Source organism: Eschrichtius robustus, chromosome 19, assembly GCF_028021215.1.
Source record: "Eschrichtius robustus isolate mEscRob2 chromosome 19, mEscRob2.pri, whole genome shotgun sequence".
Classification (NCBI taxonomy): domain Eukaryota; kingdom Metazoa; phylum Chordata; class Mammalia; order Artiodactyla; family Eschrichtiidae; genus Eschrichtius; species Eschrichtius robustus.
Window position 1 is genome coordinate 5,538,243 of NC_090842.1, and position 25,591 is coordinate 5,563,833.

General features: G+C 41.9%; 1 protein-coding gene across 1 annotated transcript in view; it reads right to left on the reverse strand.

The window, feature by feature from the left end:
- CDH13 (cadherin 13) overlaps positions 1–25,591 on the reverse strand; it is a 1,028,096-nt gene that overhangs the window by 9,607 nt on the left and 992,898 nt on the right. The window contains exons 11-12 of the mRNA XM_068528121.1: positions 24,951–25,093; positions 2,276–2,509 (exon numbers count right to left, since the gene is read on the reverse strand). Of these exons, the coding sequence (XP_068384222.1) occupies positions 2,276–2,509; positions 24,951–25,093 (377 nt within the window). The remainder of the gene's footprint in view (positions 1–2,275; positions 2,510–24,950; positions 25,094–25,591) is intronic.

The window sequence follows — 25,591 nt, forward strand, 5'->3', positions numbered from 1 at the left end:
TTGTTGTTTGTAGATTGTCTGATGATGCCCATTCTAACTGGTGTGAGGTGATACCTCATTGTAGTTCTGAAAAATCCACTTACTCTTAAGGTGGGTAGGTCCCCATGTGTTGCTATGGGGATGGGTTCTATAGTCTAGTCTCTATCAGGCCTCAGCCTGCACCCCTAGGTTTGGGTGGGAATCCATAGCACAACGCACAACTTGGAGACTGGATCCTTAAGCCCACGTTTGGTGGGAATATATGCCATTACCCAGGCCACTGGGCAGCACTCAAAAGCAGCCACCCCACCTGGCACTGTTTTTGGTCTCGGGCTGTTTGCTTTTCAATCACTCAGATGACTACAGATTTAAAAAAAAAAAAAAAAAAAAATAAATAAATAAATAAATTTATTTATTTTTGGCTGTGTTGGGTCTTCGTTGCTGCGCGCAGGCTTTCTCTAGTTGCGGCGAGCGGGGGCTACTCTTCGTTGCGGTGCGCGGGCTTCTCATTGCAGTGGCTTCTCTTGTTGCAGAGCACGGGCTCTAGCCATGCAGGCTTCAGTAGTTGTGGCATGTGGGCTCAGTAGTTGCGGCACGTGGGCTCAGTAGTTGTGGCTTGCGGGCTCTAGAGCGCAGGCTCAGTAGTTGTGGCAGACGGGCTTAGCTGCTCCGCGGCATGTGGGATCTTCCCAGACCAGGGCTCGAACCTGTGTCCCCTGCACTGGCAGGAGGATTCTTAACCACTGCGCCACCAGGGAAGTCCCTTTTCTTTTTTTTTTTTTTTTTTTTTTTAACTGTTCCTTTCTGGGCATAAACAATGCTAAGTATTCAGAAAAAAATTCTGGGACAAGAAAAAGAATTGAGAAGGCATTTTAACTATTAAATAAAACCAGGAGGGAAAAGAGAGTGTGATGACCTGAAAACAAAAACAGATGAAGTATTATCCTATCCAGAAGGCTACAGCGGCAGAAATAACCAATGTGGATGATTACCCCACTGAAATGGCAGGTTAACACGAGGAACATTCTCTGATATCCCGCAAGGAGAGGAGAAACTCTTAAATGAGAAAGTTCCAGCTGGAAAGAACTGGGGATGATTATTCAAATGAGCTACGGTCACAAAAACTAGCAAATAAAACACTAACCCCTCAAATAAGAGAAGGGCTGTTTTAATTAAAAATAATCAATGTAACAAAATTCATTCTTTAAACAGCAATGAAATAGACAAACAGGCAAAGAGAATCAATGACAAGAGAAAGACACCAATAAAATGAGATATGAGATAAGGCCATAACAAAACATGTGACATTTTTTAATAGAAAATTTTATGTACGACTGTACAATACATTTTCAAAACTTAATGAAATGGGTAATTCCCCATCCCTCTCAAAAACTGTACCGCTGAAGTACGAACAGGGAGCCCAGCCCTGACTGGGTCAATCGCAGGATAAATTTGCTATTGATGGCAAAGTGTATATAATGTGTGAGTTCCGGTTTTGGGCTTTATTGCGAGGCAAGGTGATCTTAGTAGCGAGTTCACATTTGCCAAGGGGAGGGAGGTGGAGGAGGTGTTGTGATACAGGGATACTTGTTAATTCAATACATTGATATTTCAGTCTTAATAAGGCAGATGATAAAGTTTTAAATTTAAATTTTAAGATTCCACCTGTCCATGTGCAGGGACTGGTAGAAAGGGACATTGCTTGCGAGTTTCATAAACGAGAAACAGGACAGATGGGAGAAGATATCAAAGTCGAAAGTCAAAGTCAAGGTCACTTTAGAAAGTCAATTCTGAGATCTGCAGCATAAAATGGAAGTTGGAGGATTAGAGGTTAAGACTTCCTGAAGATTCTTGTACTGGTGCGTCTCTTGAGCAAGCAAGCATAGCATGGAAAATCTCTGCAAAGTGCTGGTGAAAATTAAGGTAATTAAGGTAAACACAGAGGAGAGGCAGCTGAGCCAAGACCCCTGGCTTTTGAAGGCTGAAGACTGGGTGGGTGTGGAGTGTAAAGTATGGGCTGTGTAGTATACAGGGTACAGCATAGAAAAGAGAGGAAGCGAAGGAGAAAAGTTTCATGTTTGCATTTCTAAGGAACAGATATTCAATATTTTTACAAATCGTATACAGGTGCTGGTAGGAAAATTGTCAGTATTTGTAATGTGTGAATAGCTTGAAACAAACCATGTGAGGATGCCCGAGAGCGGAGAGGAGGAGGAACAGGCTGGGAACAGAAACCACGCCAGGGAAACTAGGCTTCAAAGCTGCAGGATAACTACAGAATGTTCGGCGGACTTACTGTTGATCTTGGAGATCTTCCAGACTTTATCAGGAACAGTTGGTTTATGGATTTCAAATTTGAAAGGATCTGTATTTGGGTGAAGATCCTTATCTGAAGCTCCCAAAATGACTACGCTGAGGTTTTTGGCGTCATCACAGACCTCCGCTACCGTGGGGTAAATGAAGGGCGCGTTGTCATTCACGTCTTCCAGAGTTATCAGCAAAGTCCCAGTGCCAGTAGCGGGAGGGTCGCCTACAGAGAAAGGGGGGAGATGTTAGCACACAACCGGTACAAGGCAGGAGTCGTTGTCCACAGTACCTTTTCCCAGCATGCCAGATGCCTTTACTGTTGTCACCAGGTTTCAAACAGGACGGACAGGGATAGCTTCCATCTTTGGATAAAGTTTAGCAGTTTAAAAAGCCTCTTAGTATGATCTCTAGGTCCATCCATGTTGCTGCGAATGGCATTATTTCACTCGTTTTTTATGGCTGAGTAATAGTCCATTGCATCTATATACCACATCTTCTTTATCCATTCATCTGGGGTTTTTTTTGGATTTTGTTTTTAAATTTAAAATTCTAACTCTAAGCCTATTGAGTAAAAATAATTGAGTGGCATGGATTCCTCTTTCTAACAGGAGGGGGCACTGATGCATGCAGCACAGAAGAGCAAGACTTAAAGGTTCAAGATCAAATGTGTTGGTGGGGGGTGGGGGGTGGGGGGTGGGCGGTAGGGGAGAGGGGCATAGATATGAAGAAACCTGTTTGAGGCATATACCCTCAGCAAAGAGAAAAGAGATTTGATCTTTTTTTTTTTGTTGAATGCCTATATGTGATTTCATAACCTTTTTTTCCCAGTTATTAATTTCTAGAGGCCTATACTCATAGTGGGAGACAGTACTTCCCTACATTGTCATTTTAACTGGAGTCTGACATTAATTCATTAGGTTTTGAATAATTATGGGTTACTGAAGCAAAGTGGAAAGTATCCTGCATGTGTATATTCACTTCTAAGTGAAACTTAATATTATTTGGATATAATATTAAAAAGTAAAAACTGATGTTTTCCCCCTTATATCCATTCATCTGTTGATGGACACTTAGGGTTCCTCCATGTCTTGGCTATTGTGAATAGTGCTGCTATGAACATAGGGGTGGCATGTATTTTTTTGAATTATAGTTTTCTCTAGATATATGCCCAGGAGTGGGATTGCACTTAGATTATCATACTAAGTGAGGTAAGCCAGACAAAGAAAGACAAATATCATATGATATCGCTTATATGTGGAATATAAAAGAAAAGCCTTTTATCATATGTAAGACTTCTGACTGACATTCTTCAGACTTCACCTTTAGAATGCTAAGCTTTAAACATACGTGTCATACCAGCACGTTGAAAGTCACTCAAAGAATGGAGATGAGAAACAGAACTTATCCTCGCTTACCGAATTAAACCTTTTATCTAAACAGCCAAGTATTTGCATGTTGGCAGTGTAGACAGGATGGAGATTCCGTGAGAGATGACCATATTCCATATGCAATATTCCTCTTCACTGACTGGGAGGTTGACTACGAGAGGAAGACCTAATCCAGTGTTTTCTCTTGTGGGTGATAAAGGGTCTGGGATGGCTGGTGGTGCCCCTGGGAGCTGGCATGGCTGGCCCGGAGCACAGGACAGATTTAGAAAGGCCGGTTATTGTGGTTACCAAAGGTGAAACGGTGGGGGAGGGATAAATTAGGAGTATGGGGTTAATAGATACACACTACTATATATAAAATAGACAACCAACAAGGACCTACTGTATAGCACAGGGAACTATTCTCAATATCGTGTAAGAACCTATAATGGAAAAGAATATAAAAAAGAATATATATATGTATATACATATATGTACAAATAAATATCTCTCTCAATATCTTGTACTATACTCAATATCTTGTAATGTAATCAATATACTCAATATCTTGTAATAACCTACAATGGAAAAGAACCTAAAAAAGAACATATCGGGACTTCCTGGTGGCGCAGTGGTTAAGAATCCGCCTGCCAATGCAGGGGGCACAGGTGTGAGCCCTGGTCCAGGAAGATCCCACATGCCGCGGAGTAACGAAGCCCGTGCGCCACAACTACTGAGCCTGTGTTCTAGAGCCTGCGAGCCACAACTACTGAACCCGCGTGCTACAACTACTGAAGCCCGCACGCCTAGAGCCTGTGCTCCGCAACAAGAGAAGCCACTGCAATGAGAGGCCGGCGCACTGCAATGAAGAGTAGCCCACGCTCGCTGCAGCTAGAGAAAGCCTGCACAGCAACGAAGACCCAAGGCAGCCAAAAATAAATAAATAAATAAAAGAATATATCGATATCTGTGTGTGTATATATATAACTGAATCACTTTGCTGTACACCTGAAATAAACACAATGTTGTAAATCAACTATATTGCAATAAAAATAAAAAAGTCTTCAATAAAGATAAACTTAATGTTCTAAACAAAAAAAATTTTTTAAATAAAAATGCAATAATTCTCTGCAAAAAAAGAAAAAAGAAAGGCAGGTTCGTTATGAGAAATGAAGTCACTAACTGGCTACTGGGACAGTTGAAGCAACCATAATATAATCTTTGGGCCTTATTTTTAAAGCCTTGTTTTTATTCAATGTTTCAGTTATTTCTTGAAATGTTTTTCATTTTAGGGAACGTTATTTTAAGACGTCCTTATAATCACCTATGCAATGTCTTTCACTTAAAGAACAGGGTGTTCAATCTTAATAAGACTCAGCGTGGCTTTATTTAACTTCCTCTCATTTTTACTCATCTATGCATTAGAGGTTTGCTCTTGGGACAAACCATTCATTAATAGCTTCTAAGTTTCTGTGAGAAAAGTTACAGCCAAATTTGCAAGCCACAAATAGTAAGCGTACAGATTCGCCTTGTTCCAAAAAGGGTTTGATGCACCTCTGGAATTACAGTACTCTAATTCTGTATGCTAGGACTAAGCTAATGTCTAGCTAGCTCCCTTTTTTCCACCCATCCCCATTTGCACTTAACCAGATTTCCAAGCTTAATTTTATTTTATCTGGTACTATGTTTATTTTTGAAATGCACATTAAGTTTAAAGTCAATTTATGAACCACATGGGGGTTAAAAGGGGAGTGAATGTCTGAGCTCAGAGTACAGGTGTCAAGGGCAAGGCAAGGCAGGGTCTGACAGAGTCTGTTGATAAAGAAACAATGAGGACTTCCCTGGTGGTGCAGTGGTTGGGAATCTGCCTGCCAATGCAGCGGACACGGGTTCGAGCCCTGGTCTGGGAAGATCCCACATGCCGCGGAGCAACTAGGCCCGTGAGCCACAATTACTGAGCCTGTGAGTCTGGAGCCTGTGCTCCGCAACAAGAGAGGCCACGACAGTGAGAGGCCCGCGCACCACGATGAAGAGTGGCCCCTGCTCGCCACAACTAGAGAAAGCCCTCGCACAGAAACGAAGACCCAACACAGCCAAAAATAAATAAAATAAATAAATAAATAAATAAACCCAGGAGGAAAAAAAAAAAAGAAAGAAACAATGAGCCTTTGCAGATCCGGGCAGTTTATTACTTACATAGACACTAGAAGGACGAGTAGGCAAAGGTGGCTCTTGTGCAGGGGACGCCAAAACGAAAGGGGCACGTAACCACAACACGAATGAAGGGAGGCCCTGTTGCTGGGGAGCCAATTTCAAGCTGCTTTTCAGCAGTTTTATAGATGCAGCTGCAGCTGAAGAGATTGGGCAGGAAGCCTGGTCCCTTGTCAGACCCGGGAAGGTGATGAGAAACGGTTTGTGACAGCCTCCCAGGGGACATTGGGAGGTGAGTGGGGAATGGACTGTTGCAGCTCCCGAGAGTTTTTCCAACACTGTCATCAGCTGCCACCAGGGGGCTGTCCCCACTGCAGGGCATACAGAGGGGTGGCCAGGGGATGCGGCTGGAGACAGATGTCTGGTCGGGCAAGGGGGCCTTGACTGTCACAACTAGTTGCTTGTACTGATGTTCCGGACTCACGAAGCCACCGGAGTTTTTCAGAAAGGCAGTGGAACAACCTGATCTGAGTTATTTGTAGAAACACACAATGGTATTGACAGGAGATGTTGGGCACTGGAGGCAGGGAGACCAGCAATAGATTGAGTCATGATGGGCAGTTTGAACAGCAAATAAATGTCTCATCTTGTTGATGAGGCACTCAGATGAGGCTGCCAGAAGAAAAGCAGAAGGTAGTGGGGAGTAGAAAGACAACGAACTCAGCTTTGACTGTGCTAAGAGCCCGTCAAATTCAGTGCACCCACACGAAAGTGCTCAGAGCTTGGGAGACATGCCAGGGCTGACTTAGCGATTAGGGAGTTGTCAATGTAGATGCTTTCGAAACCTTTCTAGCAAATTAGGTTACCCAAAGTGAAAGTGCAGAATGACAGAGGGGTGGGCACCTTAGGAAACCCCAAAGAGCAGATTAAAAGTTTAAAAAGCAGGTGATAGTTTCTGAAAGACATAGGGGAGATGAATTGGAGGAGGCAATGATCAAGAATTCAATGTGTTATGACGCACAAAAGGAGTAAAGAGAAGTAATGGGATTTTGCAAGGATGATATTACTGGCGACTTACTTGTTTGACATCTTTATTGGAGTATAATTGCTTTACAATGGTGTGTTAGTTTCTGCTGTATAACAAAGTGAATCAGCTGTATGTATACCTATATCCCCATATCCCCTCCCTCTTGCATCTCCCTCCCACCCCTCTAGGTCATCACAAAGCACCGAGCTCATCTCCCTGTGCTATGCGGCTGCTTCCCACTAGCTATCTATTTTACATTTGGTAGTGTATATATGTCCATGCTACTGTCTCACTTCGTCCCAGCTTCCCCTTCCCACCCCACCATGTCCTCAAGTCCATTCTCTACGTCTGCGTTTTTATTCCTGTCCGGCCCCTAGATTCATAAGAACCTTTTTTTTTTTTTTTTTAGATGCCATACATAATGTGTTAGCATACGGTATTTGTTTTTCTCTCTCTGACTTACTTCACTCTGTATGACAGACTCTAGGTCCATCCACCTCACTACAAATAACTCAATTTCGTTTCTTTTTATGGCTGAGTAATATTCCATTGTATATATGTGCCACATCTTCTTTATCGATTCATCTGTCGATGGACACTTAGGTTGCTTCCATGTCCTGGCTATTGTAAATAGTGCTTCAATGAACACTGGGGTGCATGTGACTTTTTGAATTATGGTTTTCTCTGGGTATATGCTCAGTAGTGGGATTGCTGGGTCATATGGTAGTTCTATTTTTAGTTTTTTAAGGAACCTTCATACTGTTCTCCACAGTGGCTGTATCAATTTACATTCCCACCAACGGTGCAAGAGGGTTCCCTTTTCTCCACACCCTCTCCAGCATTTGTTGTTTGTAGATTTTTTGATGATGGCCATTTTGACCGGTGTGAGGTGACACCTCATTGTGGTTTTGATTTGCATTTCTCTAATGATGAGTGATGTTGAGCATTCTTTCATGTGTTTGTTGGCAATCTGTATATCTTCTTTGGAGAAATGTCTATTTAGGTCTTCCGCCCATTTCTGGATTGGGTTGTTTGTTTTTTTGATATTGACTGGTGACTTATTTGGGAGTGATTTCCATTAATGGGGAAGAAACAAGCTTGAAGGAAGCTGATCAGTGGTTCATGAAGCATGAGAACAGATACTCTTAAAAAATTTTTTTTATTTTAATTGAAGTATAGTTGATTTACAATGTTGTATTAATTTCTGCTGTACAGCAAAGTGATTCAGTTATACATATGTATACATACTTTTTCATATTCTTTTCCATTATGGTTTCTCACAGGATATTTTGAATACAGTTCCCTGTGCTGTACAGTAGCGCCTTGTTGTTGATCCATTCTCTATATAATAGTTTGCATCTGCTAATCCCAAACTCCCACTCCATCTCCTCCCCACCCCCCCCTCCTCTGGCAACCACAAGTCTGTTCTCTCTGTCTCTGCATCTGGAGAATAGATACTCTTTAGTGGGGCTGGTAGAAATTTAAATAGATTAACACCCAAAGACAGTTCTAGAGTAAACATTCAAATAAGTATCTGCTAAAATAGGAACACAAATGTAATTAATCATCAGAAGGATGGCTATTTCTAATGGTGGCAGACCATCAACTTTTGTTAGCGCAAGAACTCAAAGGAAATGCGTAATTACTTTGAAGTTGGTTTTTCACTGTCAGCTTTAGTCATTTGGTTGAATTTCTTTACTGAAAAAATATTTTTCTCTTTTTATGGAACTAATTGAATATCTCAGAGGAATCCATTATAATTTTTTCACTCTGAATATAATATGAAGTCATTTGGTACAATGGATGAGAAGGCATTATGAGTATTTGAAATATGGTCGTAAGAATTGGCCTTTCATGAACTTAATTATACTACTGTCTTCAGTTCCCCATGTGTTATTCCCAGGCCAGGCTGGTGATGTCTTTTTCTGAAGCCAAGTAAAATGAGCTTGTTTTTCTTTTGTTGAGAAGGTAAAGACTTGATTCTCAAAATCCTCAGGGAAAGCCTCTCCCAGTTTATATGCACAGGATGGAAAAAAAATCACCATCCAAAATTTAAATGTGATTCAATATTCAATGGTTCTTCACGAGCCCTCTGGCTCCAATAGTTCCGGGGGCCCAGGAAATACTGGAGCTTCTAGGTATTCCCTGGCACTCAGCAAAAATCCCACGGCCCTCCACTCCCCCTTTCCACCAGCAACCCCAAGCTCCCAAGAGCCCACTCCAAGCTCCCAAGGGATATGGAGCTAGACCTGCACTTGCTCCTCCCGGCAGTTCCTCAGAGGAACCCAGGGCCACATTCTCAGAGGACACATTAAGGCTCAGAGAAAGTCCCACCTCACAAGCTGTGGAGGGATTGCTCGTGTCTGCAAGGGCTTCTGTCTTTATAGTGTCAGGAGAGGGAAGGGTCCCGAGAGATGAACCACTCCTGCCAGTGGGTCTTAAACTGAATGGGAGGCGGGTTCCCCTTTGGGAATCTGATGGTCATGGTCCTGCCTCCAGGGAAATGCACGTCCGTTCATACCGAGGGGTCCGCAGTCACTGGGAGTACCGGAAGTGCAGCCTGGGCTCTGAGCACGTTCAGAGCCGCTGATCTAGAACACCCTGGTTTTAGTTGTTGTGAGGCTGAGGTCAAGAGAGTTTGAGGATGGGCTCAGATTAACTCCGTGAGTCTCAGGCCTCCTTCTCTAGAGCAAGGGTTAATCTTCGCTTTCTATGTCCAAACTTGCACTGTGTAGCTTGATTCTTACAGGCTCTCATTTCAACCATGAAAGCAAACTAAAATTCCTAAACCATGATTTAGGGTTATTATTAGTATTATTTTTTGTATCTTTTTCCTACGAGCTACTTTTTATTGTGGTAAAATATATATAACATTTACCATTTTAACCATTTAAAAAATTAATTAATTAATTTATTTTTCGTTGCACTGGCTCTTCTCTAGTTGCAGCGAGCGGGGGCTACTCGTCGTTGCGGTGCACGGGCTTCTCATTGCGGTGGCTTCTCTTGTTGTGGAGCACGGGCTCTAGGCACGTGGGCTCAGTAGTTGTGGCTCACAGGCTCTAGAGCGCAGGCTCAGTAGTTGTGGCGCACGGGCTTAGTTGCTCCGCGGCACGTGGGATCTTCCCAGACCAGGGCTCAAACCCGTGTTCCCTGCATTGGCAGGCAGATTCTTAACCACTGTGCCACCAGGGAAGTCCCCATTTTAACCATTTCTAAGTGTACAGTTCAATGGCATTAAGTACATTCCCACTGTGCAACGATCACCACTATCCATCTTGAGAACTTTTTCATCTTCCCCACCTGAAACTCTGTCCCCGTTAAACGACAACTCTCTCTTCCTCCCCACAGCCTTCACATCTTGGTGGGTCATTCATTTTGTTTCAAGCTTTCATGGTGCCAAACAATGGCTTGACATGGGTGAAACGGTCACCATTTTCTTTCCTGGATCTGAATGAGTGAATCTGTTCCATCAAGAGGACTGTGCCTTGAAGACCACAGAGATGCTCTGACATCATGAAGTTGTGCTCTGGACCACTGCTTGCTCCCATTTCCTTGTTCGTCATTCCCACTCGGCACTGACAGCCTGTAATACCTCACACATTGATCAGGACAGGAACAAATTGATCCTGCTGCTTGATTTTGAACCAAGACAATTTAACTGGTACTTCTTCACTTTGGTGGTGATAACTTCCTCGTAAGACGGTTGAGTTGGTGTCCTGTGCTCAATGCCAGCTGTCCTGGCCAAACCCTTGGTCTGGCTGGTTCAGCATTTGATGCTTGGACTTTTGTGTTCTAGGTTTATTTGGGGGCAGAGCTGTGCGTTTTCTAAGAGAAGCAGGATCATGTAACTAATGAAAGTGAGGATTTATGGAGAGAAGTTGAACCCCTGCTGTTAATCAGAGTAAGAAAAGTTCAAGCAAACCAGAGAGGTTGCTGTTTTAAGCACGTGGGGTTCTACCTTCCAATTTTCCGTCATTTTTTCAGAAGAGGAAACTGGGGCTCAGAAAGATTAAGTAACTTGTCCAAGGCTCTGTAGCATTGGTGGTGTGTCACCTGTTTGAGGGCTGTGGCCTATAAGACACAGTGTTCCCATGCCATGCACACTTTGGGAGCTCTAGCAAGGGAGTGGAATGATTGGTGATCATAGCACAACCCACCATCTGCGCCAGACTCATCTGTGGAGCTCGAAGTTTAGGTATTTTGCTGCTTGTGGTTGGCATCAAATCCAGCATTGGTAGAAAGAGTAAAAAACAATCTCTGTGCTTTCGTTACTTAAGCGACCAACAATACATTGCTTTTTGTGGAAGGTGGGTGGAGCTAAGGCCTGTACCCAAGGAAACATGTCACACGTGGGTCTCCTGGCACTGCTTTGATGCTGTGGGTGGATGTAATGAGAAGCAGGGCCAGCTTTTTTTGTTTGTTTGTTTGTTTTGTTTTTTTTAAATTATGGGAATGTTATTTTACTCAGAACCCTGACCAAACAGGATTTCCACTTAGCCAAAAAAACACTGAAATTTTCTGATATGTTCCATTATTCAGAAGATAGATATATATATATATATATATATATATATATACACACATATACATATATATATATATACACACACACATATATATGATGTGCATGATATAACAGACAAAAACAGTGTGAGTCTAATTAAAAGATATATATGATTAGGAAAAAGATTAGAAAGAAATATATCAAAACCTAAGTAATGATTATCTCTCCAGGTAATTAACATTAAAATAATACTTTTCTCTTTTCAATCTCCTTTAATAATAACCATGATTACCATAATAATCAGAAACAGAAATGTAAACTCAAAAGTTATACAAGGATTTAAAAATGTTTTTTTCCAATTCCTCTTTCTTTCCTCTATTTGTTTTTACAATGAATTGATATTTAGTAAATTCACAGAGTTCTGCAACTACCACCACCATCTAATTTTAAAACATTTCCATCACCCCAAAAAGAAACATCGGGCCCATTTGTACTAACTCTTCATACCTATTTCCAGTACTAGGCAACCACTAATCTACTTTCTTTTTCTATAGATTTGTGTTTTCTGGACATTTCTATAAATGGCATCATACAACATGGCCTTTTGTGTTTGGCTTCTTCCACTTAGCATGATGTTTTTGAGGTTCATCCATGTTATAGCAAGAATCAGTACTTCACTCCTTTTTATAGCTGAATAATATTCCATTCAGCTGATGGACCACATTTTGTTTATCCATTCACTAGCTAACAGACATTTGGGTTGTTTCTACTTTTTGTCTGTTATGAATAATGCTGCTATGAACATGTGCATGCAAGGGACCAGATTTTCACATGCTACAATGTCCCTAGACTAGTAAGATAAGACCCCAGTGCATCTCCTCAAGAGAGTCCCCTTAGAAGAATAGGGTCCCTGGTCTTTCCACATTTGGCTGGGCTGGCTTCATATGCAGAGAAGGTTGAATCTCAGCAAGAACTTTCAGAAGCTAGCTCTGAGAAGTAAAGGAAGGTAGTAAATTTTTCTAGTCACTGGGCCTAGAGGCGTGTAGCACGTGTCTTACCTTGGGAATCATGAATTTTGTATGGGGAATAGTGTGCACAGTGAGGTTGCCTGCTTGAAGAATAAAATGCAGGAAGAGAAAGTGAGAGGAGAGAAAGACAGGAAGCTCATTTCTGAGCTCCACGGGCTCTGAGCATCAGGACTGTTCTCCGTCACCATCCTATTATAATAGGTACCTGGTAGATTTTTGTGAGTGTGTGTGGTGAAGGAAAATGCAGTGTTTATCATATATTGCCACACAAGGAGAATGGGTGGCTCATGCTCAAAAAGCCTAAACTCCCCTGGTTGAGTTTTGAATTAATTTAGGTTGATTTTTCAAATCAACCTAAGGATGTGTTGCTCTTTCCATGCATGTAATCATATGTGTTTATATTTCCATACGTTTCCTTCTATTCTGAGAAAGTGTCCTCCTTTCCCCCACCTAGGGCAGAAACAAGGGTGTGTGTGGGATGGGGTCTGTGGAACTGGGGCTCAGAGTAGGGAGTCCACACCAGGTACAAGGAGGGAGACCTCAGCTGGGTGTCTCAGGAAAGCCTGAGGCCTCAACTCTGGGAGGGAAATCAGGAGGATGGGCCAATTCATGAGGAACCACAGTTCAGATGTGGCCCCTGACTGAAGGCTGGGCACCCCTGCTAGATTCTGAGGCTTGTCTGTCAGGGCAGAATGCTTGGGTGGGGCAAGCTACTCCCCCCAAGTTCCTTCCGCATTTCTGGGCATCTGTTGAACCTTTGCTAAGCAGCTGTGAGCAAATAAATGTCACATTTCTTATTTCATGTGAACAGGGCTCTAAGCTATCTTTACCTTTGCTCAGAAATGGGAGTGAACCAGGATTCTTCTCTGTATGGTCCCCCTTCATATTGCTTAGTTCATCCCTGTGTTCTATTTACTATGGTTTGCAGGATCAGTATTTTACAGATCTTTTTTTTTTTTTTTTTTTTTGGCATGTGCCCTGTAAGCCAAGAATCTCGTTGCATTTTAATTCATAAGCATTTTTTATTGCTTTGTTAATAGAGATCTTACCAATCTCATTTTATATTTTGAAAACATTTAATAGTAAACCAACCAAAAACCTGGTAGAAAATAGATTTCCAAACTGCAGTGCCAGGTTTCCACGGGTGATACTCAATGCAGAGCTGAGGCAATTATTCACATAATTCAGACTGAAAAATTCTTTTGGAGGAGAAATAATCTGAAACCTGAACTGTTTAAAAAAAAAATTCCACCTTTTGGCTTTTTTTGTTTCCGTTTTACGGACTTTAAAGAAAAGGCCAAAGTAGGGGAATAGTTGATTTGGAGGCCATGTTTAAACATGACAGTTTTATTTTATTCGTTCAGCTAATAATTATTTATTGGGGCTCTGCCCTGTGAATTACTGGATATGTACAAAAATCAACCATACAGGGTGCCTGTTCTTGAAATGTTAGCAGTGTGGCAGGAACAGATATGTAAACAGATGCAGGATAGCGCTTTAAGTGCGGGAAGAGACATGAGGATAAAATGTCACGGGAGCTTGCGGCATGGAATAGTTAACTGTCTGGGGACAGTTCCAAAGGCTCCATGAAGATGTGGCTTAGAAGCGAGAATACTTTGTGTAGCTGGAGAAGGTTGCTCTAGATGGAGGGAATCGTGTGGCTATTTTGTGGGAATAAGTTTTCGTAGACTTTTAAGCAGGATGCTGGCTTTGATAAGAGCAGTGGATGCTGGAGGCAGGGAAAGGAGAGGGCTTGAGTGAGGAGAGAGGGCACAGGAGGACCAGCTGGGCGGCCAGTGCAGTAATGCGGACTGACGATGGGGGATGAGGTGAGGGCAGCCAGGATGCAAGAGCAGAGGCTGGATTCAGGAGGCTGGATAGACAGTGAGAGCTGGACTGGGAGTGATGGGGCAGGAGCCTCAGTGGGGATGGGGTTCCAGCTTGGGGACCGTGCAGGTGGTGACGCTATTACCCAAGCTGGGGAAGAGGGAATACCAAGGAGTACAAGCTAAGAGACCCCTCGGCAGGATGAACCGAGCTGGCATAGATGGGCATTGCAGACAGTATTTTAATGCCCAAATCAGCTTTTTTCCCCAATAACGTTTGAAAACATTATGTTTAAGATGGTTGATTTGGCTGGTCAACATGGAAATGTCCTGCTGTCAGGTAGATGAAGGGTGGCTTAAGTCTCCCTATTCAGACAGAAGCAAGCTCCATGAATTGATGCCCATGGCGAAGGCAGCATTTTCTGGCTAATTCTCTGATTTAGAGCCCTACTCCGAGTGGAGGGCTCTGCAGCCCGTCCCTTCTCTAGAAAAATGCTCAGACCACCACAAGGGTGGTCGTCAGATGGCATGTCATAGTTGCTTCAGACACTGATGACTCTGCAATGATAAGTTTAGAAAAATCAGTCCATAACTCAGCTCAAGTGGGTTGACTTAAATATTTAAGTTTTACAATATTAAAGTCCTTACAAGGCACCAGGAATTTTGCATTCATGATTTCCCATCCTTGTAACAACTCAGCAGGGCAGGTGGCATTATCCTTACTCTGCAGGTAGGGCAACAGGCTGAGAGGGCCTAAGTCTCATACTGATGGTGGCACAGTGAAGTTGGGGAGCTGGCCCATTCCGAGGGGTAGCAGAGCACCAGGCCCCACTCTCTCTGTGGAGTGTACTTGCTGCCTACAGATGGCTCTGATCACAGCCTTTCTATTACCAGATCTCAAGAGTTCTTTATCGGGCCATTTTGTCACAGTGACAAAATTGTAGCTAGTATTTTCAACGTGATTGATATTTTACTGGTACTTGAAATAACGAGGAATGATGGCTGGGCCTTCAATTTATTTTTCTTCCTCAATTACTATAACAGCTGAGATAAGGGGTGTTAAACCGGCTTAATTGGGTTGCCATCATAACTAATGGCTTGATTTTATCCAAACTAGCATCTTTTAAGTAGAATTAATCTAAATAATTTTACCACATCCCCTAAGCAGTCTTGGTTGATCTACACAAAGAGGCATCTTTTTGAAGTTCAGATCCCTGTCATCCCCAGTTTGGGGGCCATTGTTATCCTGTAGTTTTGCGGTCATTTCACTATGGGGCCAAATAACTTTTTTTCTCTTTTAATCAATTTAAAAGTATTTTGCACAATATTTCAATTTAGAATCAGTTTCTGTTATCAGAACGTCTATTATATAGGAGACTGAGGGAAAAGACAGGTTAGGACATGATATATCTTAGCTTATGAAAAATCATTATCTTAGTCAATTCCATTTTAATTTTACAGCTATTATGTTTGGTTCTCTATCTGGGTCTTCTTGGTAACCCACAGCACATTTTTCACCGACAGACTCAAACATACTTTATACAAGTTGCTAAGTCAAGAAAACATGCTGCTGAATTTAGCGATAATTGGGCTTGTTTTTGTGCTATCATTCCCTTATTCTTTTAAGTGAAAATAGATGGGGATGTGACACTTGATAATCACATAAAGGCTTCACATGGACGCTAGAGATAGTACGCGTTTCCTGGTTCAAACTATTTCGTATGCACCAAGCCTTAGTAAGAACTAAGAGGGATAATTTTTTTCTTTTTTCTTTAAACTCTCTGCATAGCCTGGGTGCTGGGAGCAGGGGCATTTGAACTTCTTGAAGCAAAATATTCGTCTGGCATTTGGAATCACAATTTAGAACTTCTCTGAGGGCATAAGAGCCATTCAATAACAATCATGGAACGCTGAACCCTATACGACTTCAGAACAGGAGGAGTGAAAGATGAGGTTACAGGTGAGAAGGAGGTAGGAAGACCAGCCTGATAGAATCCTGAGCAGACGGCAGTAAGCCAAGAAGCATCAGCCGGCTATGCCTTTCTGCCCATGACAATCTCCAGTGGGATTCCAGAACTCTTACAAGAAACTGCTTGTGGCAGTTTTCGGCCCACATAAGACAGTGAGACTAACACTTGACCTTTCTGGTGATTACCTGAGCAGCAATGATAATCACACTGGGATTTGCCCGGTGCTAATTGCTGCTGCTTTGCCCCTTGTCAGCACATCCCCAAAGGGATGCCACCTGACTGCATTCCTGAATGTTGTCTCTCCATCTTGGTATTTTCCTTAACAGTCATTATTTTTTTTTTCCCCTTTCTTAACACATGCCAGAAACTCTGTGTTCGTTTAAGTCTCTAATGAAGGAGTTCCTGTACTCTGAAGGCCCTAATCTGGGCCACATAAGGTAAGTGATGATATTCGTTTCTAAAGGTAAACTGCTCGCCAACATGAAAGGTCACACCGTACTGATCTGTAGGGTGAAAGGCTTTATTGTGCCAATCATTCAACCACAGCCATTTCTGCTTTAGCAAAACAAAAGCATTTCGCTTATAATAAAACAATGTTGTTAGGTAATTTATAGCTCATTAAAACCGATAACAGTTTACGAAAAGTGCCTTGTACATCCTTCAGTGTCCTGTGGGTTACAACCTAGCCTCTATATGTAGGGAGTGATTAGTGTCTTTTCCTCCCCGAATCATCCATAACCGGGGCATTATCAATATTATTGTGAAGCGCGATTCTGCAATCTATATAGACTTGCTTTGGGGCCCCACAAGCAAACAGGTCCAAAGAGTTTTTAATTTCGATTAACTCAGAACAGATTTCCAGCCCTGTATCTATCTTTTTACGTTCTTCCATTCTGATATCACAGTTTCTAGTCTCTAAGAGGTACCTAAAAAGTATATTCTCTTTCTGTGCTGCCTTACCATTGTTCTGAACTGAGTAAGTAGAGCTGTGTGTAGGAGTTATGATGGGGTCACTTCGCTTTTTGCAAAGTGTTATAGGGACTGCAGAGCGCATGCTTCACCTTGTTCTCTCTGCAGACATCCTGTCATTCACCCCTCCTGGCAGTTTTGCCACCCGCTCCCCGCTCCCCCCCAGCAGCTGGGGATTGTCCTTCCTTAGAATTACAAGATGCTGAGAGTCTAGCTTTAGGGTAACGGATACTTAAACAGCACATGAATGGTCACAGCCTCCTGGGGAAGGCACGGTGGACCAGGGACACGCTCTCTGTGTAGCCATATATATATTTTTTCTTAAGTTGTATTGAAATATAGAAACTTTCATGTTTCCACAAATACACAGCTTGAAGAAATTTCACAATCTGAACACACCCACGTAGTTAGCCCAGTATATACAAGATCAAGAAACTCCTCCACAGTTCCTTAAAACGCTAAAAATAGAGCTACTGTATGATCCTACAATCCCACTCCTGGGCATATATCCGGAGAAAACCGTAACTCGAAAAGACACATGGCACCCCGATGTTCATTGCAGCACTATTTACAGTGGCAAGGACATGGAAGCAACCTAAATGTCCATCAACAGATGAATGGATAAAGAAGATGTGGTACATATTTACAATGGAGTATTACTCAGCCATAAAAAGGAATGAAATAATGCCATTTGCAGCAACATGGGTGGACCTAGAGATTATCATACTAAGTGAAGTCAGACAGAGAAAGACAAACAGCATATGATACCATTCATATGTGGAATCTCATTTAAAAAAATGATACAAATGAACTTATTTACAAAACAGAAAGAGGCTTACAGATATCGAAAACAAACTTATGGTTACGAAAGGGGAAAGCAAGGGGAGGGATAAATGAGGAGTTTGGGATTAACGGATAGACACTATCATATATGAAACACATAAACAACAAGGACTTACTATATAACACAGGGAACTAAACTTAATATTTTGAAATGACCTATAAGGGAAAAGAATCTGAAAGAGAATATATATATTCTTTTATAGCTATATATATAGTTATTTACGACATTGTATATCAACTATACTTCAATAAAAAAAAAGAGCCCTTCCACAGCGTAATCTGGAAGCATGGATTAGTCTCGCCTGTCTGACCTTCATATAAATGGAATCATTCCATATGTGATCTTCTGCTTCAGCCTTCTTTTTGCTCAATGTTATGTTTGCGAGATTCATCCATGTTGCTGTGAATAGCTGCACATCATTCGTTCTCAGCGCTGTATAGACCCAATTGTGTGAATGTTCCACCATTTATTTATTCTACTTTTGTTGGGCATTTGGATAGTTTCCAATTTTGAGCTATCATGAATAGTGCTGTTATTCACATTCTGGCATAGGGGTTCTGGTGAACAGATACACACATTTCCGTTGGATGTACAGCTAGGCATGTAATTCCTGGATCATAGGGGATGCATATGTTCATCCTTAGTTGATACTCGCAGTTTCCAGAGTAGTTGTACCAGTTTACACTTCTTGCAGCTGGATATGAGAGTTCTAATGATTTCATATCCTTGCCAACACTTGGCATTTTCCATCTTTTCAGTTCAGTCATTTTGAAGGTATGCTGAGTGTTGAATTTCATTGCATTTCCTTGATCAATTTGTATTTTAGTTTATATTTGGATAGTTTAATTTTTATTTCCTTGATGAATGAAGTTGAGCATCTCTTCATATGTTTATTGGCATTTGTATATCCGCAGTGGTGAATACCTGTTCAAGTCCCTTACCCATTCCTCTTTGAGTGATGTCTTTTGCGTATAGATTGTAGGATTCCTTTGTAATAGAAATACCTCCTACTTTGTGGGTTACCTTTTTATATATATATATATTTTTTTTTTAATTTTAATTTTTATTTATTTATGGCTGTGTTGGGTCTTCGTTTCTGTGCGAGGGCTTTCTCTAGTTGCGGCAAGTGGGGGCCACTCTTCATCGCGGTGCATGGGCCTCTCATTATCGCGGCCTCTCGTTGCAGAGCACAGGCTCCAGACGCGCAGGCTCAGTAATTGTGGCTCACGGGCCGAGTTGCTCCGTGGCATGTGGGATCTTCCCAGACCAGGGCTCGAACCCGTGTCCCCTGCATTGGCAGGCAGATTCTCAACCACTGCGTCACCAGGGAATCCCCGCTTTTTATATTCTTGATGGTATAATCTGATGAACTGAAGTTCTTAATTTTAATATAATCTATCATTTTTTCCCTTTTGTCGTTAGTACTTTTGTGTCCTGTTTAAAAAAACTTTGCCTATGCCAAGGACATCAGTATGTTCTAATATGTTTTTCTCTAAAAGATGTATTATTTTACCTTCCATATTTTGACCTGTAACTTATTTAGAATTGGTTATTATATATGGCATAAGAGAGGGGTCAGGATAATTCTTTTCATATGTGTGCCCCATTAACCCAGCACTATTTATTGAAAAGACCACGCTTTCTCATCTGCACTACCATGCTGTTCTTGTCATAATCAGGGACTGTATATGTGTCGGTCTGTTTCTGAACTCTCTATTCTATTTCGCTGGTCAGTTTTTTCTCTGTTTGAGCAAACACCACACAGTTTGAATTATTATAGTTTTCTTTTTTTTAAAACATTATTTATTTATTTATTTATTATTTTTGGCTGTGTTGGGTCTTTGTTGTTGCATGTGGACTTTCTCTAGTTGCAGCAACCGGGGACTGCTCTTCATTGCGGTGCGTGGGCTCCTCGTTGCAGTGGCTTCTCTTGTTGCGGAGCATGGGCTCTAGGCGTAGGGGCTTCAGTAGTTGTGGCGCACAGGCTTAGCTGCTCCGCGGCATGTGGGATCTTCCCGGACCAGGGCTCGAACCCATGTCCCCTGCGTTGGCCGGCGGATTCTTAACCACTGCAGCACCAGGGAAGTCCCTGAATTATTACAGTTTTCTAATAGGTCTGGATATACGGTAGTGTCAGTCTTCCAACTTATTCTTCAAGATTTCCTTGGCTATTTTTAGCCCCTTGTATTTCCATATGAATTTTATAATCTGTTTCTTCCCCTTTTCCTCAAAACAAAAACCTGGGATATTGCTTGGTATTGCATTGAATCCTTTAGGTCCATTTGGAGAGAACTGAGATTTTAATAGCATTGAGTCTCCTAATCCACGGATATGGTATAGGTCTCTATTTACACAGGATTAAAAACTCTTAGTAGTGTTTTGTAGTTTTCAATATAGTCTTTGTGCTGTGTCCTCACGTGGTGAAGGAAGTCTCTGGGATCTCTTCTATAAGGGAATTAATCCCGTTCATGAAGGCTTCCATCCCCATGGACCTCCCAAAGGCCCTACCTCCAAATACCAGCACACTGGGGATTAGATTTCAACATGTGAATTTGGGGGGGGGATACAAACATTCAGTCTATAGCATCAGCCATCCCATCCTCCAATCCCTCATACCTTCAAAATCTGGCAAATGTCTTAAAGAGAGAATGGCTGTGTGTTTAAGGTAAGTTTGCTTGCTTTGTTAGGTGTTTGTTTCAGTGAGACCCCAGGAGATTTTTACTCTGCCCTTTAAAAGGCATTTATCTATAACCATGTGCTTAAGAGCCCTCAAGTTTTCACTTTGTCACACCAGCCACATGACCGTTACAAGTGTTTCTCTTTTATTTCTTTCCATCCTGGGCCCTGCCTGGGTCAGGCCTGATCCTCACCCAGAATCTAAAATAGTCTCAGAGAGAAAAAAGTGGTTGGTGGCCCTACACTTTTTTTTAGAATGTTTCTTTCTTCTTTCCTATTTTAGTTTTTAGTTGAGTTAGGCTTCATTGCTTCTGCAGCTCTCTGATGCCTTTACAATTAAGATCTTTGTAATCTATCCAGATTTTTCTAGTTTTTGCAGTGGGGACACGGGTCTACTACATCCTACCATAAAGTTCCCATGACCATATATTTTATTGACATGTTTTGGCATTAAATTCCTGAGTGACTCCTTGTTTGGAGAAAATTTATTTTGCTTTAGCTTCCCTCGTGTTGTATGACAAAAATTCCTTATTCTTTCATTCCATCAAATACACTGAATTTCTATAAAATTAATAAAATCAAATGCTTACTTTGGATAACACTGAGACATCAGTTAGTACTACTAACTTTGATCTAACAGCACTTACTGTTGGTTTTTCCTGGTTAACCATAATATCTAGAGATAAGTTTTCAGTGAGTGACAAAAACGAGCCTTTAAACAAAAGTTACTCTGATTTCTGAGGTCTTTGAAAATTTATTCTCTTTTTGCGCTAAGTCTTTTGAGCCTTATTCAAGATTATCATCTCTAATGATGGTTCTATATAGTAATGCCAACTTGTTTTTTATTTATCATTCCATCTTCAGGGACATTTCTATCCTTTGGAAACATCTGTGACACCAGATTGGAATTTCCTTGTCTGATATTAGTATTAACAGACTTAGATAAGAAATAGATTTCAAACTGCATTATTTCTTGAGGACCATGCTCGGCCGTATTCCTTCCTGTCTATAACCCCGTTGGGGTGGGACTGACATTTACTGAACATTTAATATGGCTTTTGATGGAGAGTGTAGAGGGCACAGCACTTCATTTTCTCACGACAACCTCGTAAGTAGAAATTATCTTCCTCATTTTGTAGAAGTATTATAGAAACTGAGCCTCAGAATCTGTAAGGAGCTTGCCCAGTCACATCTGGAGAGAAGACTCCTGTTTCCGGCAAAAATTAAAGTGTATTTCATTTCTAGTTTTTTGGATGAATAACTGCATAAAATATTTTATAAGGCAATGATAACTAAACTATTTGCTGGGTTTCAAACTTCCTTCATGGTGTTCTTAGCTGAGAATTTTCTCTACAAGTACAGATACTTTTACGTAGTACAGAACTCTGAAATCATTACTTTAGCTGATTTATAATTGATAACTTTTTGTTTGAAAAGCATTTTAAAATTCTTGGCTTTTTGTCCTCCACTGTTGAGGCCCTTAGCACTCCTGTCTAGACCTATTCCTTCTACAAAACTTATCTGTTTTGATGGCGACAATCTCTTGCATTGTGACTCCCTAAGTAAAACCTCCTGGCCTCTATTTCAGTCCCATGTTGCAGTGTCTCATGGGATCATCTCAACATCCACCCCATACGGACAACATGGGAACAATCCTTTGAAACCAGTTCCATTTCTATTAATGGACTAGATTTCTCACTAGAAATCTTCGTATTACCATTCTCTCTTTCATATTGAGTATGTGTTGTTTTCAAAGCCTTGTTTTTTCCATCCAGATGTTTTCTAGATTCATCCTTTCTAGTTTGTTTCTGTTGCCAACAGGCATACCTTGACCCCTTCGACTAAGATACCTGCTATGTCTAACAATGTTTCCCAGCTCCAGACTCACTCCACCCAAACGACTTCCACTGCTTCTCTTACCTTGATTTCTGCACAGCTTTCTAATGCCTCCTTGCCTCATGTCTCATCATGATCTGATTGATTTTCTACACTGCCACGGGGGTTATCTTTCTAAAGTACAGCGTTTATTCTCGAGGCGTTTGATAACCAAATCAAACTCCTTGGCATAGCATATGGAGCGTTTCATGATCTACTTTATGATCTATTCCACATATAAATGAGTGCCTGCTCTAAGTCAGGCGCTGTGATAGGAGCTGAGCATTCCACACAAGACCTAGTAACCTTATCTCTGTAAATATGGAGCCTCCAGTACTGCCGACCGATGTTTAAGTGTCTCACATAGCCACCTTCTTTCAGGCTTCTAGTAGAATGCCTTCCCTTTTCTCAACCTATCTTTCATCACTCGGTTTAGAGATCCCCTCAACCAAGAAGCTCCCCGTGACCACCTCTGAGGCTGGATGAGGGGCTCCTCTGGGCTTAGTTCCAGTAGGACAGTTGTGACAGTGTACTGCCACCTTCTGTTTGCTAGCCTAACTTGCCAAGTAACTCATTAGCTCACTGAGCACAAGGACAATGTATTATTCACCTTTGAGTCTCCAGGACCAAGCACAGTGTCTGGTCCAGCTCTCTGTTGATGAATGTCCATGTGCTATTTCATCGTGTCAGTTTCCTCCTCAAGAACTTACAGGATCCTTTGGGTGCCTGCTCTATCAGATGACTTGCCCGGATTTTGAGATGTCCTGAAGATATGACTTTCCCGTATACATCCAAATAGGTTTCTACATACTTACTCACAGTGGATGTAACCCTTCTCTTTTCTTTTCTTACCTCCCATGCCACACTCCCTTTTAATTTTGACTCCTCTGCTCTATGCCCTCAGGCACCCCGACCTCCTGACCCTGCCATTTATCCAAATCCTGTCTTTCAAGGCCAGATTCAAAGGTTGACTTCACTGTGAAACCCGCTCTGCCTACTGGGTGCCACACCGATCACTCACTTCTTAGACACGTGCTCTCCTACTTGGTTTTGTGTAAGTACCCAGCCTCTGAGAATTCTTAGTTCACCCGTTATTGGGTAATGAAGGCACATATAAAGAACCCTATAAAAATATTCATTTTGATATACATATAGGACTCAAAACCGAATCTTCAGCTATGAACGGCTGACTTTTAGGAATTACAGGGAGAGCAAAACTTCTTGTGTGATTGACACAGTAGACACCTTAGCTTAACACACCCAGAAACCAACTCTGATTCCCCCCATCTCAGCCAATGGCAAATCCTGTTAGCTCTGCGTCTGAAATATATGGAGTATCTCCAGAATCTGATCCCTTCTCATCCCCTACTCTATTACCGGTCCAAGCCGCCATCTCTCCTAGGTTGTCCTCAGTCTCCTAAGAGGTGTCCCTACTTCTGTCCTTGTCTCCTATGTCTGATCTCAGCAGAGCAGCAGAATGATCATGGCACTCTGAACTCTACTCTGAACTTGGCTACGGCATCCCATTTCAACATAAAGTAGAAGCCAAGGGTTGTACAGAGGCCCACGTGACCCTACATGATCTGCATCCCCATCCCCTTCATGTACCGCTGCCCTCTCTGCTCCAGCCCCCAGCCTCCTTGCTCTTCCCTTAAGATTGCTTCAGGGGCCCCATCCCCACTTTCTTCATGTTTTTACTCAATGTCACTTCCTCAGTGAGCCTCTCGGGGCTGTCTGGTTCAAACTGTAGCATCCTTTCATTTGCTATCTCTTTTTCCTGTTTCATACATAAATAGTATACTTTCTTTTTTTTCTGAATAGTATGTATTTTACTCAATTTCCTTCCGTTCTCCATGACTGTGTCAGCTGCACGAGGACAGTGATTTTTGTTTGTTCACGACTGTAGCCCCAGTGTCTGGAACAGAGTCTGAATTGTGGATATTGCATTATTAGCTTTTGAACGAACAGCAGTTGTTCTGCGCTTATGAAGCTACCAGCTGAGGGGACCTGATGTCTTTCCACGGTGCATATCATAAGAGGAAAAAAGCTAAGGGAACAATTCAATTGTCAGGGTCGGTGATGTCCTCTGGGACTTCCTTTTAACTTGCATTAGGTAAAAAAACCCTCCTTGTAGATGAGAACATGACACCAAGATGAAGGACATCATTGTGGCTTCCTAGCCTTGGCGCCTACTTGAGACGGAGCCCAGTGAGCTCGCTGCTCTGACCCCTAACTAGACAAAGACCCAGGAATTCCAGCACTTGGGGATTTTACTGACTCGTGTGTTTACACATTTGCTTTCCCTGCCCCCCTCACATTTAATTCTTCCCAAGCACACCTTTACGTATATCAGAAGAAATGTTAAAATGTAAAAATATATTTATAACCGAAAAATATTCACATATTGGCATTTAAAAAATGACTCACCACTGTCGATTGCCAGGAAGAGGGCAGTGTATACGCTGTTGTGGACGAATGGGGACTCGCGGTCCAGCACAGCAGTGGTGTCAACAGTCCCGTTGATGGGGTTGATATTCAGCCAGCCTGCTGGGTCCTTGTAAACAGAATACCTGAAAAAAAAAAAAAAATCCCCAAACAACGTCAGATTACATTCAAAATAGATTCAAGAAATGTTCAAGGAGTACTGGGCACAAGCTCCCAGGTTAGCTGCCAGATAATTCTTAATACAAATCCAAAAACATCATTATAGCACAGTTGTTCATTCAGAAAGTAATGACTGACCATTAACTCTGGGCCTTTTCTGTTTTAAATATTTTGTACATGCACCTCCTTTATTCCTCATGACAAGCCTGGGAGGAAGGAGCTCTTATCTGCCCAGTTCTCACAGAGACAGAGTTCATAGCCTGTCTCCTGAGTCCAAGTCCAGTTTTTTTCTTTTTTTGCTTTGACACCTTGGATGCGTCTAGTATGCAGACTAGGCAGGAGACGCACTGTCATGAAGGTACAGGCAAGGCACATGGACGCTTGGAGGAAGTAATTATCTCTGATGGAGGGTAACCCTGGGGTCCTCACAGAGGATGCAGTATCTGAACTAAGACAGAAGGAAT